The sequence below is a fragment of the Neophocaena asiaeorientalis genome, unplaced genomic scaffold (genome assembly GCF_003031525.2).
Source record: "Neophocaena asiaeorientalis asiaeorientalis breed wild unplaced genomic scaffold, Neophocaena_asiaeorientalis_V1.1 scaffold547, whole genome shotgun sequence".
Taxonomy (NCBI): Eukaryota; Metazoa; Chordata; class Mammalia; order Artiodactyla; family Phocoenidae; genus Neophocaena; species Neophocaena asiaeorientalis.
In genome coordinates this window covers 4,130,671-4,145,832 of record NW_020185330.1, presented here as the reverse complement: position 1 = coordinate 4,145,832, position 15,162 = coordinate 4,130,671, and the positions used below count along the sequence as shown (strand labels likewise).

The 15,162-nt window shown below is 38.0% G+C and overlaps 1 protein-coding gene across 5 annotated transcripts in view; it reads right to left on the bottom strand.

Moving 5' to 3' along the window:
- The window catches only part of KTN1 (kinectin 1), a 119,352-nt gene that overhangs the window by 63,164 nt on the left and 41,026 nt on the right, over nt 1–15,162 (bottom strand). For all 5 annotated transcript variants that reach the window (XM_024734783.1, XM_024734785.1, XM_024734786.1 and 2 more), the window contains 3 exons: nt 12,125–12,262; nt 10,560–10,730; nt 8,780–8,910 (listed from right to left, as the gene is read on the bottom strand). In XM_024734783.1, the coding sequence (XP_024590551.1) occupies nt 8,780–8,910; nt 10,560–10,730; nt 12,125–12,262 (440 nt within the window). The remainder of the gene's footprint in view (nt 1–8,779; nt 8,911–10,559; nt 10,731–12,124; nt 12,263–15,162) is intronic.

Sequence of the window (15,162 nt, the reverse complement as noted above, 5' to 3'; positions counted from 1 at the left end):
AGAAGAGAAACACCTGAAGCAATTAATGTTAAAAAGCAGTGATTTCAAACAGGTAGTAACTAAGTTCAGCTGGAGGCTTTTCCCTGCAAGAAGATTTTCCCAATCCTCACAAATAACCAGGAACCCTTTTAAGATATACACTTACCCAATTAAAGTAAATCAAAAGATAAATTCTTCAATCAAGAACTTCAAGAACGTTCCTTGCAAGAGAATAATCTAACTTTGTATCCAAAGTCACACAGTTATCGCACTTACTCTGATGATCCTCGAACACACTGTTTACTCTTAGCCACTGTGGCACCACACGGAGACTGTCCAACAAGCATACTACATTGTAAAATTCCACAGATTTGTAAAACACGTTGTCAATAGATACTTGGAAGTATGGACAGACATATGCCATGATAAATGCTGTATGACAAAAAAAATTCAGATGGTTATGAGAAAGAAGAGAATGATTTAGACTAGGAATTCAGATTAGCCTCATACGAGGAAATGATATTTAAATGGAAACCTGATGGAGGAAATAACCAAGGAAAGAAGTTAGGGGGTAGGGGCTTGGGGGTTTTAGGACAGTCCAGACAGAAGAGAATATTTGGTTTTCTTTAATGAGGGGATGAGTAAAATGCCATGAGATCAGGTTATAGAGACAGACAGACATAGGCCTTAAAAGGAATCTGGATTTTGCTTTAAGTGCAAAGAGAAAGGCACCAAAGGGTTTTTAAAACAGTGATTTACCTCTTAAAGGCTGCCTTGCAGTTGTGTAGAAAAAATAGACTAGAAGGCTACAAGGGAATGCAGAAACATCAACTAGGAGAATACTGAAGGTAATCAAATGAGAAGTGATGGTTTGGACTAGGATGGTCTTTAATAAATGGGAGAGGATTCAAGATGGTGGAGAAGGGACTTCCCTGGTGGTCCAGTGGCTGGGGCTCTGGGCTCCCAGTGCAGGGGGCCCAGGTTTGATCCCTGGTCAGGGAACTAGACCCCACATGCATGCTGCAACTAAGAGTTCGCAGGCCACGATGAAGATCCCGTGTGCCACAACTAAGACCCAGTGCAACCAAATAAATAAATACATATTTAAAAAAAAAAAGAAAAAAAAAAGATGGAGAAGTAGGAGGATGTGGAGTTCATCTCTCTCCACAGATGCATCAGGAATACATCTATAGATGCAACAATTCTCACAGAACACCGGCTGAAGACTAGCAGAAGACCTTGAACACCAGACAGGACTATAAAGATCCCTGCATAACTGGGTAGGATGGCAAAAAGAAGGGAGAAGGAGGAGGAGAGGAAGCTGGATGGGACCTGCACCCCTGGGAGCAGGGGGGAGGCGGAAGCAGAGGAGAGAGTCCCAAATTCGGGGAAACCTCCTCTCCAACAGAGAAATCGACTGGGACAGAAGAAAGCATTTGAGGCTGTTGGAAGAGGGTGAAGCGGCCAATCGGTGGCAGATGGGACACAGTGAGAAATACACAGACGGTCCGTACCGTGGCCCTACATGCCCTGGACTGGGACATGTGTTCACAGGTGTGCAAGGGGGCTGGGAGCTGGAGCACGGGGACTGGAAAACAGGCCCAGAGCGAGAACTGCTGTTGGCTGTGGGGAGATGGACTGAGGGGACGGGAGGGAGGAAATCCGCAGCAGGGAATACCTACAGAGGAAGATGGGACTGCCATGGAAGGAGGGCACTATTGCTGAGTAACACGCAGGGGTACAAGCCACTCTTGCAGCCTCTCTCTCCCCTCATGCCAGCACCTGCCAATTAGCAATAAAAAAAAGCCCCCACAGGGATGGCCCTAGCGCACCTGCTGCTCGGCGCCAGAAAAAGCCCAGCCAGGGCTGGCCCTGACGCACCATACACTGGGTGCCAGAAAAGGCCCTCACTAGGGCCATACCTCTTGTGCCTGTGGCTGACGGCTCCCCTGCGCATTTGGCACCACCAGGGCTCCCGCGATCCAAGCAGTCATACCACCTCTGCACTCTGTCCTCACTGGAGCAGACCCAAGATCTCCACGGCAGCCTCAGGACCAGACTCTGTGGGTGGACCACACACAGAGGGGGGGATAAAACCAAAGCTGAACCCCAGGGATGGGGCAACTAAGGAAGAAGATCGAAAACTTTCCATCAGCTGTACAAGCTGCAGATTAAATCCCCGTGATCAGCTAGGTAGACCCTGCGTCCATGGAATATCTGAGTAGACAATGAGTGTTCCCACAAATGAAAATGGTCTAGCTCTGGCAGCTGTGGACGCTGGGGACAAGCACACGCAAGAACTGGCTCAGATCAGAGTCTGAGTGGTCTTCACAGGGCCCACAACAGGTCCAGAGACCAGCCCGGAGGCAGAGGAGGGTCTCTTGGGGAGGCGGAGGTGGGCTATGGCTCACGGTATGCGCAAAGACACTTTCAGCTGAGACCCCAGGGAAACATAATTATTACTATTAATTTTATTATGTTTTGATTCATTCTGGCTTTTTTGTTGTTGGGTTTCTTTTCTTTCTTTTTTTTGTTTGTTGTTGTTTCAGGGTTTTTTCCTTTAGTCTTTTGAGATCTTCATGTTCTATAACATATTTTTTATTTTTATTTTTTTATAAACTTCTATTTTTACTTTACTTTTCTGTGTTCTTTTCCTGTATTTTTTTCTTCTTCTTTTTCTTTAATATTTTTTTATATTTCCATTTCTACTTTACTTTTCTGTTATCTGTTATGAAAAAAAAGTGTTTTTTCCCTTTCTATTTTATTTAATTTTTTTAATTCATTTTTATCAGTTTGTTCTGTTTCCTTACTTTATTCTTCAGTTGGCACACTGCTTTGGTTTTGTTATTAGGTTTTCTGTTTTTGTTATTTTTGATTCTAATTGTTTGATTTCGTTTTTGAGTTCTTCTGTTGTCTGGTTGTTCCCTTGTTTTTGTTTCACATGGTTCTGTTTTGTTTCTTTTGTGTGTATGTATGCTTCCTTGTCTCTGTTTTTGTTTGTATGATTTTACTTTTTACCATTTTTCTATGGTTTTATTAGTCTTTTCTTTTTTGTTTTTTTTTTTTAATCCCCTTTATTGAGGGATGAGCAACTTGCGGGGTCTTGGTTCCCAGATTGGAAGTCGGGCCTGAGGCTCTGCGGTAGGAGCACGGAGTCCAGGATACTGGACCACTAAAGAATTCCTGGCCCCAGGGAAGATTGATCACGGAGAGCTCTCAGAGGCCTCTAACTGAATCCAAGACCCAGCTCCACCCAACTGCCAGCAGCTCCCAGCGATGGATGCCTCTCACCAAACAACAAACAAGACAGGAACACAAACCCAACAGCACACAGACTACCTAAAGCCATACTAAGCTGAAAGACACCCCAAAACATACCACCTGACTCAGCTCCACCTACAAGAACGCAGGCACAAGTCCCTCCCATCAGGAAGCGTACACAAGCCACTAGACCAACCTCACCACCAGGGGCAGAGAACAGAAGCAAGAGGAACTATGACCCTGCAGCCTAGGGAAAGGAGGAGACCTCAAATACCATAAACCAGACAAAAGGAGAAGACAGAGAAATATCTTGCAGGCAAAAGAGCAATATAAAAACCCACAAGAACAAATAAATGAAGAGGAAATCGGTAAACCACCTGAAAAAGAATTCAGAATAATAATAGTAAAGATGATGCAAAATCTCAGAAACAGAACAAAGAAAATACAAGAAATGTTTAACAACGAACTAGAAGAGCTAAAGAGTAAACAAACAGTAATGAACAACACAATAACTGAAATTAAAAATACTCCAGAAGGAATCAATAGCAGAATAACTGAGGCACAAGAATGGATAAGCGAGCTGGAAGATAGAATGGTGGAAATAACTGCCACAGAACAGAAAAAGAAAAAAGAATGAAAGTAATGGAGGATGGTCTCAGAGACCTCTGGGACAACATTAAGCACAACAATGTTCAAATTGTTGGTGTCCCAGAAAAAGAAGAAAAAAAGAAAGGATCTGAGAAAATATTTGAAGAGATTATAGTCAAAAACTTCCCCAACACAGAAAAGGAAAAAGTAAATCAAGTCCAGGAAGCACAGAGAGTCCCATACAGGAGAAACCCAAGGAGAAACATGCTGAGACACATATTAATCAAACTAACAAAATTTAAACACAAAGAAAAAATATTAAAAGCAGCAAGGAAAAAGCAACAAATAACATACAAGGGAATCCCCAATAAGGTTAACAGCTGATCTTGCAGCAGAAATTCCACAGGCCAGAAGGGAGTGGCAAGATATATTTAAAGTGATGAAAGGGAAAAACCTACAACCAAGATTACTCAACTCAGCAAGGGTCTCATTCAGATTCAATGGACAAATCAAAAGCTTTAGAGACAAGCAAAAGTTAAGAGAATTCTGCACCACCAAACCAGCTTTACAATAAATGCTAAAGGAACTTCTCTAGGCAGGAAACACAAGAGAAGGAAAAGACCTATGATAACAAACCCAAACAATTAAGGAAATGGTAATAGGAACATACATATCAATAATTACCTTAAATGTAATGGATTAAATGCCCCAACCGAAAGACACAGACTGGGGACTTCCCTGGTGGCACAGTGGTTAAAAGTCTGTCTGCCAAATGCACGGGACAGGGGTTCAATCCCTGGTCCAGGAAGATCCCACATGCCGCAGAGCAACTAACCGCAGGCACCACAACTACTGAGCCTGCGCTCTAGAGCCCACACTCCACAACAAGAGCAGCCACTGCAATGAGAAGCCCACACACTGCAATGAAGAGTAGCCCCCACTCAACGCAACTAGAGAAAGCCACGCACAGCAATGAAGACCCAACACAGTCATAAATAAATAAATAAGCAAACAAGCTAGCAAGCAAGGAAGCAAACAAGCAATCATTAAAATAAAGAAAAAGACACTGACTGGCTGAATGTATACAAAAACAAGACCCATATTATACACTGTCTACAAGAGACCCCTTCAGACCTAGGGACAATACACACTGAAAGTGAGGGAATGGAAGAAGACATTCCATGGAAATGGAAATCAAAAGAAAACTGGAGAGGCAATACTCACATCAGACAATCAGACTCCGACTTTAAAATAAAGACTATTATAAGAGACAAGGAAGGACACTATATAATGATCAAGGAATCAATCCAAGAAGAAAATATAACAATTAGAAATATCTATACATCCAACACAGGAGCACCTCAGTACATAAAGCAAATGCTAACAGCCATAAAAGGAGAAATCAACAGTAACACAATAATAGTAGGGGACTTTAACACCCCACTTACACCAATGGACAGATCATCCAAACAGAAAATAAAGAAGGAAACACAAGCTTTAAATGACACATTAGACCAGATGGACTTAATAATTTGACATTTATAGGACATTCTATCCAAAAACAACAAAATACACTTTCTTCTCAAGTGCACAAGAAACATTTTCCAGGATAAATCACATTTTGGGTCACAAATCAAGCCTCAGTAAATTTAAGAAAACTGAAATAGTATCAAGCATCTTTTCTGACCACAACACTATGAGACTAGATATCAATTACAGGGAAAAAAACTGTAAAAAAAAAATACGAACACATGGAGGCTAAACTATACACTACTAAACAACCAACAGATCACTGAAGAAATCAAAGAGGAAATCAAAAAATACCTATAGACAAATGACAGTGAAAATATGAAGACCCAAAACCTATGGGATGCAGCAAAAGCAGTTCTAAGAGGGAAGTTTATAGCAATATAAGCCTACCTCAAGAAACAAGAAACATCTCAAACAACCTAACCTTACACCTAAAGCAATGAGAGAAAGAAGAACAAAAAAACCCCAAAGTTATCAGAAGGAAAGAAATCATAAAGATCAGATCAGAAATAAATGAAAAAGAAATGAAGGAAACAATAGAAAAGATCAATAAAACTAAAAGCTGGCTCTTTGAGAAAATAAACAAAATTGATAAACCATGAGCCATACTCATCAGGAAAAAAAGGGAGAAGATGCAAATCAATAGAATTAGAAATGAAAAAGGAGAAGTAAAAACTGACACTGCAGAAATACAAAAGATCATGAGAGACTACTATAAGCAACTATATGCCAATAAAATGGACAACCTGAAAGAAATGGACAAATTCTTAGAAAAGTACAACCTTCCAAGACTGAACGAGGAAGAAACAGAAAATATGAGCAGACCAGTCACAAGTAATGAAATTGAACCTGTGATTAAAAATCTTCCAACAAACAAAAGCCCAGGGCCAGACGGCTTCACGGGTGAATTCCATCAAACATGTAGAGAAGAAAGCTAACACCTATCCTTCTCAAACTCTTCCAAAATACAGCAGAGGGAGGAACACTCCCGAATTCATTCTACAAGGCCACCATCACCCTGATACCAAAACCAGACAAAGATGTCACAAAAAAAGAAAATTACAGGCCAATATCTCTGATGATCATAGATGCAAAAATCCTCAACAAAATACTAGCAAACAGAATCCAACAGCACATTAAAAGGATCATACACCATGATCAAGTGCGGTTTATTCCAGGAATGCAAGGATTCTTCAATATATGCAAATCAATCAATGTGATACACCATATTAACAAAGTGAAGGATAAAAACCATATGATAATCTCAATAGATGCAGAATAAGCTTATGACAAAATTCAACACCCACTTACGATAAAAACTCTCCATAAAGTGGGCATAGAGAGAACCTACCTCAACATAATAAAAGCCATATATGACTAACCCACAACCAACATCATTCTCAATGGTGAAAAACTGAGAGCATTTCCTCTAAGATCAGGAACAAGGCAAGTGTGCCCACTCTCACCACTATTATTCAACATAGTTTTGGAAGTTTTAGCCACAGCAATCAGAGAAGTAAAAGAAATGAAAGGAATTAATCTGAAAGTGAAATTAAGAAAACACTCCCATTTACCATTGCAACAAAAAGAATAAAATATCTAGGAATAAACCTACCTAAGGAGGCAAAAGACGTGTATGCAGAAAACTATAAGAAACTGACGGGGGTGGGGAGAGAGAGAAAAAAAGACACTGATGAGAGAAATCAAAGACAATACAAACAGATGGAAACATAGACCATGTTCTTGGTTTGGAAGAATCAACATTGTGAAAACGACTATACTGCCCAAAGTAATCTACAGACTCAGTGCAATCCTTATCAAATTACCAATGGCATCTTTCACAGAACTAGAATAAAAAATTTTACAATTCATGTGGAAACACAAAAGACCCCAAATAGCCAAAGTAATCTTGAGAAGGAAAAACAGAGCTGGAGGAATCAGGCTCCCTGACCTCAGACTATACTACAAAGCTACAGTAATCAAAACAGTATGGTATTGGCACAAAAGCAGAAATATAGATTAATGGAACAGGATAGAAAGCCCAGAGATAAACCCACACACATATGATCACCTTATCTTTAACAAAGGAGGCAAGAATATACAATGGAGAAAATCCAGCCTCTTCAATAAGTGGTGCTGGGAAAACTGGATAGCTACATATAAAAGAATGAAATCCGAACACTTCCTAACACCATACACATTTCCTTAAAAAACTAAAAATAGAACTACCATACGACCCAGCAATCCCACTACTGGGCATATACCCTGAGAAAACCATAATTCAAAAAGAGTCATGTGTCACAATGTTCACTGCAGCACTATTTGCAATAGCTAGGACATGGAAGCAACCTAAGTGTCCATCAACAGATGAATGGATAAAGATGTGGCACATACATACAATGGAATATTACTCAGCCATAAAAAGAAATGAAACTTAGTTATTTGTAGAGATGGATGGACCTAGAGTCTGTCATACAGAGTGACATAAGTTAGAAAGAGAAAAACAAATACTGTATGCTAACACGTATATATGGAATCTAAAAAATAGGGGATATGGGGATATATATATACATACAGCTGTTTCACTTTGTTGTACAGCAGAAACACATCATAAAGCAATTACTCCAATAAAGATGGGGGAAAAAAAAGAATGAATGGAAGCCACTAAAGGTTTGAAGGCAGAAAAGGTGTTAGGAGTGTGTGTGTATGTGTGTTTAAAATAAGAATGGTCACGTCCACAATCTAATATTGAACACTGGATACCATGTCATCTTATCTCACACAAAGTAACACTTAAAAACGTGTCACATTTACCAATATGAGACAGTTAGTAGATCTGATAATATAGTGAGTGTAATATAATGAGAAATTAAATATTAGCTTCATGGCTTTGTTTTTTTCAAATTTTAGTCAGTCATAGCAATGATTCTATCATTCAAAGCATTTACTTTAGAACAGTAGTATTCTATACATACACATACACACACACACACACACACACCCCTAAAAGATGCCCAGGTGCTTTGAATGGTGCTATCTTCAGTCACAAAAACATTCCATATGTTATCCAGAAATCACCCGACCTTGCCTTCAGCACTTACATTCACAGGAAAGCAAGGTACAACTTAGCCAAGTGCCAAATGACTTTAAAGTTATATAAATCTTCTTACTTATTATAAGCAATTCATTTTTGTCAAAACCTCAGATGACTCGGACACCTGACTGAACTAAATAAGTATACTGATTAGTATGGATATACGAAATAACTTCCGAAGGCATTCCAGAACTTTTAAATGTCACTAAGTGCTTTCGGGGTATGAAGGACGGGAGTAGGTTATAACTTATTGCTCTAGCAGAAGTCTTGCTTGGTGAACTTCTAATCACTGCCCTCAAATAGGCTCATAATCTAAAATATGCTTACCTTCTTTAAAGCATCCTGTATCACACCAGACTTTTCCTTTAGCAGGTCTACAACACAAAGGGCCTCATCTTCAGAAAACATCATAGTCTTCAAGGACAGAAGAAAATCTTTAAATTTTACTTCAGCGTTCTCTTTAAAAAAAAAAAAAGTTAACATTTAAAAGATGTAAGTAACAACTTCAGCAAAGGTAAAGCACCAAGAATGCTTGACCCAGAAAGTCAGTAACCAAGAGAAAACAGATTTACATTTCAGGTCAAACAACAATTAATGCTCTAGTCCACAGAGAAAAAGTGTTTATCATTTTTAATATAATATGGAATAATTACATTAAATAAAAATTTGCTCAACCTGCAGAATATTTTTTATGTTTTCTTAATTGGAAATATAGTTGATTTACAATGTTGTGTTAATTTCTGCTGTACAGCAAAGTGATTCAGTTATACATATATATGTACATTATTTCTTAGATTCTTTTCCATTATGGTTTATCATGGGATACTGAATATAGTTCCCTGGGCTATACAGTAGGATCTTGTTGTTTATCCATTCTATGTACATAGTGGTTTGTATCCAAACTGCAGAATATTAAAGTGCCAGTATACCCTTACTTAAAAAAAAAAAAATGCAAATGTCTAATATATGGTAGTATCTATACTAAATATGTTCACAAATACTCTCATTTAACTGTAATACTTAGGACTTATGAGCCAAATTTTACAGATGAGAAAATAAGCTCGAAGACAATTACAAAAAGGAAGTCTGATTTTACAAACATCAAGTATATACAGCAATCCTAACATTTTAAAAATCCATGTGCCAAACATCTCCTGACTCACCCACTTCGATTCCCCTAGGGCTCTTATATTAGGCAACAGCGGCCTCTCATTAAAAGCAACTGCCACCCATTAGACCCGAAGGGGCCCAGAGCTTTTAATACTTCAGCTACATTATAAGTTTAAAAAGGCAGTTGTGTGCATGTATGAGAACAAGGGGTATATGGAAACTCTGTACTTTCCACTCAATTTTGCTGTGAACCTAAAAGTTCATCAAGTATATACAGCAATCCTAACATTTTAAAAATCCATGTGCCAAACATCTCCTGACTCACCCACTTCGATTCCCCTAGGGCTCTTATATTAGGCAACAGCGGCCTCTCATTAAAAGCAACTGCCACCCATTAGACCCGAAGGGGCCCAGAGCTTTTAATACTTCAGCTACATTATAAGTTTAAAAAGGCAGTTGTGTGCATGTATGAGAACAAGGGGTATATGGAAACTCTGTACTTTCCACTCAATTTTGCTGTGAACCTAAAAGTGCTGTTGAAAAAAAAAAACAAACTATTAAAAAAATAATATGGAGTTCCCTGGTGGTCCAGTGGCTAGGACTCAGCACTTTCACTGCCGTGGGCCCCGGTTCAACCCCTGGTTGGGGAACTAAGATCCCACAAGCCATGTGACTCGGCCAAAATAATAACAATAATAATAGTAATAATAATAATAAGGCCGTTGTGAATTAGCATAGAAAACTCTGAGAGACAATAATAGAAGGGAACAGATTACCAGATAGCAAAACAGCTATGAAACCTTAGGCAAGTCAAAGTCTAATATCCAGCTCTATAAAACTTAGAAGGTGGATTAGAAAACTACCAATAAATCTTTTACTACAAAGATTCTATTAGTCTTTTGCAATTCATTGCTTCTATGAGAAAACATACTCACTCCATCAGAACTCAAAAATGTGTTTTTTTCAATACAAAAGATTGTCACATTCTGTATATTACCTTTATCAGCTTCAATCTTCAGTTTTTTAGCCCCTGTTTTCTGAATTCCTTCTACTTGGTCAGGTTTAATCAGATCAATAACCTCTCTCTTATCCACCACAGGATTTGAATCAGCATTATCCATCAAAGGAATATAAGTTGTTGCATGAATAAGGGGTTCATCTACCAAGACTGTAATTTAAGTTCAACAAAATCATAATTACTCAGCATTTTTTATAACAGAGTAATTAAATAACATGTAAGCACAATTAAGTTTAATGATAAATGCAGTTATTTTCAAATCTCTAATACCAGCTCAATTTGGCTTTAAATTCCTATTTTATCATTTAACAACTCAAAACACTCTTCTAATTAAGAAATACCAGTTCAATATTATTTTATAGCATATCATTTGTATCACACATCTCCTCTAATAGTATCTGAAAATTTCTTCTTATACATCCCTATACATTTTAGTTAGTTCTCATGTTTCTCCTGATTTAACTAAGAATCCATTCACATTTAATTAGTGCTCAAGGAAAACTATTAGTTTTTAATGTATGTTGGTACTTTACTGACCTCTTATTCCAATTGGTTAATTCCTAACTGAGTTTTTTTCCTTGCTAGATACAAAATTAGTCACTGCTCCTTACAGATATCTTCTCATTTCTAATAGTTATGCCTCTAACTTATATGGTACATCTTACTACACTAGTTAAAACTTCCAGAACCACATTAAAAGTGGAGGAAGGAAGGCTTCTTTGTTCCTAATTTTAATGGAAAAAGTTTGAATACTGAAGTCTGATATCTGTTGGTTAGAGTCACAAACTTCCACACCCATATGGAAGTCTCTCTATATCCCTACCTTTAAAAAAAAAAAAAAAACTCTGGGGCACATACAGTTCTTTCATTTAAAATGTATAATAAATATTTAATATTAACAAATATTTTGTGATAATATTTTTCTATACCTGATTGCTTGATATATCTTAATTTTAATGCAAATAACAGAATTTCATCTTTTCCCTTTCCAATTTTACTATTTTCTAGCACTAGTTGATATCACAGCCAAATATTATAAAAATCACTGTTTTATCTATGTAAATTTCATAGCTAAGTCTTCTGTGGACAATTTGGAACAGATAAAAATTGCTCCATCACTTTTAACTGGATGCTTCTCATACACACATGCAAATTATGTTTAATAAATAGTTAGGAATGTAGGGTAATGATAAATTTAACTAATGTTCTCAAGCATAATCTTTATGTGATATTAAAAAGTACAAATATTTCAGGAATACTTTTCTTCTATAGAGTTTGTATGCTATTAACATTATTTTCAAAACTCAGTTAAGAATGAGAATATTTATAAATGCTTCTGTCCTTTTATAAATTTCATATAAAGGTCTTCACCACAAACTTATACCCTAACCATCTGTCAAAGCACCATGGGCTTGTATTAGTTTTAAAGCTGTTATGGTACATATTAAGCTGGAAGTTAAAGAGCATGTGAGGTCTCTAGGTTCCTTGTCCTAGTGGACTTCTCTAGAATTAGTATTTATAAAATACGTATCTACACATTTCACCATTTTCAGTCTTTTGCTTCTTTGATGAAACCTTCTTCTTTCCTGATCCACCTTCTTGTTTAGTCTCTTGATGCAGGGGTAATGGTTCTTGCTTTTTTGACGGTGCCATAAGAGGTTCCACCTTTTTATCCTGATCATCTTTATTAAAAATAAATGAAAAATCATCATAGCAAACAATGAACACACCAGAAAAGATTCAATTATTAATGAATACTTCCTAAAATGCTTTACCACCAAAATTTTAAACTCTGATATACAATTCTCTCACTTATTCTAGCTTTCTTACTCTGCCACATATGCTCTTTAACTTCATCAGGACTTCTAGTACTTGCTCCTTCTTTTATATCCCATTTCTCAGCCACTCCTAGCCCTACTCAGCTTATAGGCATGGTCAAATCCCTTATCATCTTAAAAAATAAAACCCTTCCCACCACTGTAATCCCTAGCCCCCCACACCCATTTCCTTTTTATACTGACCAAAGAACAGTCTGTACTTCCTTTCCTACCAATCATTTCTCAACTAATTGCAACCTGATTTTTCTCTCTTCCATTATATCCATGAAAGATTTTACTCAGGTCCCTAGTGTCCCAAATGCCACATTCTACCAATAATATCTTTTAATCCTTATTTGAATTCTATTTAGCATTTCATACTATTGGTCTCTACCTCTTTAAATTACTCTCTTCTCCGTTATGCTAAGTGAAATAAGCCAGTCACAAAAGGACAAATATTGTATGATTTCACTTTTATGAAGTACCTAGAGTAGTCAAATTCATAGACACGGAAAGTAGGATGGTGCTCGCCAAGAACTAGAGAGAGGGAAGAATGGGGAATTAGTGCTTAACGGGTACAGAATTTTAGTTGGGAAAGACGAAAAGTTCTTGAGATGGCTGGTGGTGATGACTGTGCAAGAATGTGAATGTACTTAATGCCACAGAACTTATACTTTTTTTTTTTTTTTTTTTGCGGGATGTGGGCCTCTCACTGTTGTGGCCTCTCCCATTGCGGAGCACAGGCTCCGGACACACAGGCTCAGCAGCCATGGCTCACGGGCTCAGCCACTCTGCAGCATGTGGGATCTTCCCGGACCAGGGCACGAACCCGCATCCCCTGCATTGGCAGGAGGACTCTCAACCACTGCGCCACCAGGGAAGCCCAGAACTTATACTTTAAAATGGTAAATTTTATGTTACATATATTTTACCACAATAAAATAAATAAAATTCAGCTCCCATGATAATTCTTTTCTTACACTTGGAATATTCCTTTGCAGTCTCCTTTGTAAGCTGTTCCTACTGAATACCTTATACGCTGGTATTCTTCAGGATTGTGTCCTCATTTTAAATACTTTCCTTGAATGATCTTCTCTACACCCACGACATCAACTACTACCATCGTGCTTAATAAGGCTTCTGAATCTGTAGTCTAGCCTTATGCCTCTATACTTAAATTTCCTACTGCATCCTCCCTATGTAAATAGCCCCTATAGGCACCAGAAACACAAACTGAAAGCATTCTCCTCTGGGCACACATCCACTCTCTCCCCATTATTCCCTCTTAAAGCTATCAACATTTACCAATCAGAGCTTGAGTAATCTTTTCTACAAAGGGCTGAACAGTAAATACTCTGGTTTTGTGGGCCATTTAGACTCTGTCACAACTACTCACCTGCTGTTGCAGTGTGAAAGCCAGCCACAGACATACGTTAACACATGAGTGTGGATGCATTCAAAAAAACTTGATTTATGGACACAGAGGTTTGAATTTCGTATAATTTCCATATTTAACACAATATTACTCCTGTAGTTTTTTTAATCCATTTGAAATATAAAAACCATTCTTGGCTCATGGGCCATAAAAAACGAGAAGCAGGCCAGATTTGGCTCACAGGTTGCAGTTTGCCTACGCTGACCTAACTTAAAACTTGGAAATTATCTTTGACCCTGCTTTCTCCTCTATCTGCCATATCCTATGCATAACGTTAGTCATGTCATTTTTGCTTTGCAGATGTCTCTAACCTCCTTACTATTTCTTCTGTCACTACCACAGTTCAGTCCTTCAACTTAACTCTGGAAAATAATACCCTCTTAACAAGTGTGCCTATATTAAACACTGCCCTATGAAACTTGTCTTCCCTAGTTCTGCCAAAAATACCTTTCTAAAATGCAAATCAGGCCATGTAAACTAAGCCTGCTTGAAAATCTTCAACAATGGCCAAATCACAACATCCCAGCTCCTTAGCGTTGTATACAAAAATCATCATGATCTACCCACTCCATTAGCTTTTCAGCTTTGTTTCGTACCACTCCCCACCTCCCATTTCATGGTTCAACAATACACTGTACTCTTGCACCTTTAATGCCTTTATGCATGATCTTCTGTCAGTGGGGAATGAGATCCCACTATTTGCTCGACGAGGTGATTCATTCCGGAAGACCCAGCTCAGGCACTGCCTCCTCTGTAAAGCTTTTGACCCATGGTCCCCATAAGTACTAGGCGTTTTGGCTCCATAGTATTTCTATACTTTGTATTTTTCTTATATAAGTCACATTTCATTATTGACTTACATGGCCTTCTGTCCCCTTTACTCTTATTTCTCTAGTACCATGCTTGATCAGAGCTGGCAAGCAAATATTTAAAATCCAGTATAACTAACTTAATACTACATAAGTTAAGATACGAAAACAACTTAATAGTGAACACAAGTCCTTTCATACAGAGCAAACTGTTTGCAATTTCAACCATCAGCACACCATTTCTCACATCCTTTCTGTTGTACCTATTAAGCTCTCTCCTTAGAACACCCTATCCACCAAGAAAAACTAGCTAGTACTTATTCAACCTTTAAGATTAACTTTAGGCATTACATGCTTTAAATGGCCCACCTTAGAACTCCAACACTGGTTTAGACATACCTAGCTCATTATACTAAACTTTTTATATTATAATAACCTATTTCTGTTTGTATCTACAACTAGCATGAGGCTACCTTGAAAATGCACACTTCATCTCTGCAGTCCTAGTACCTAATCTAATG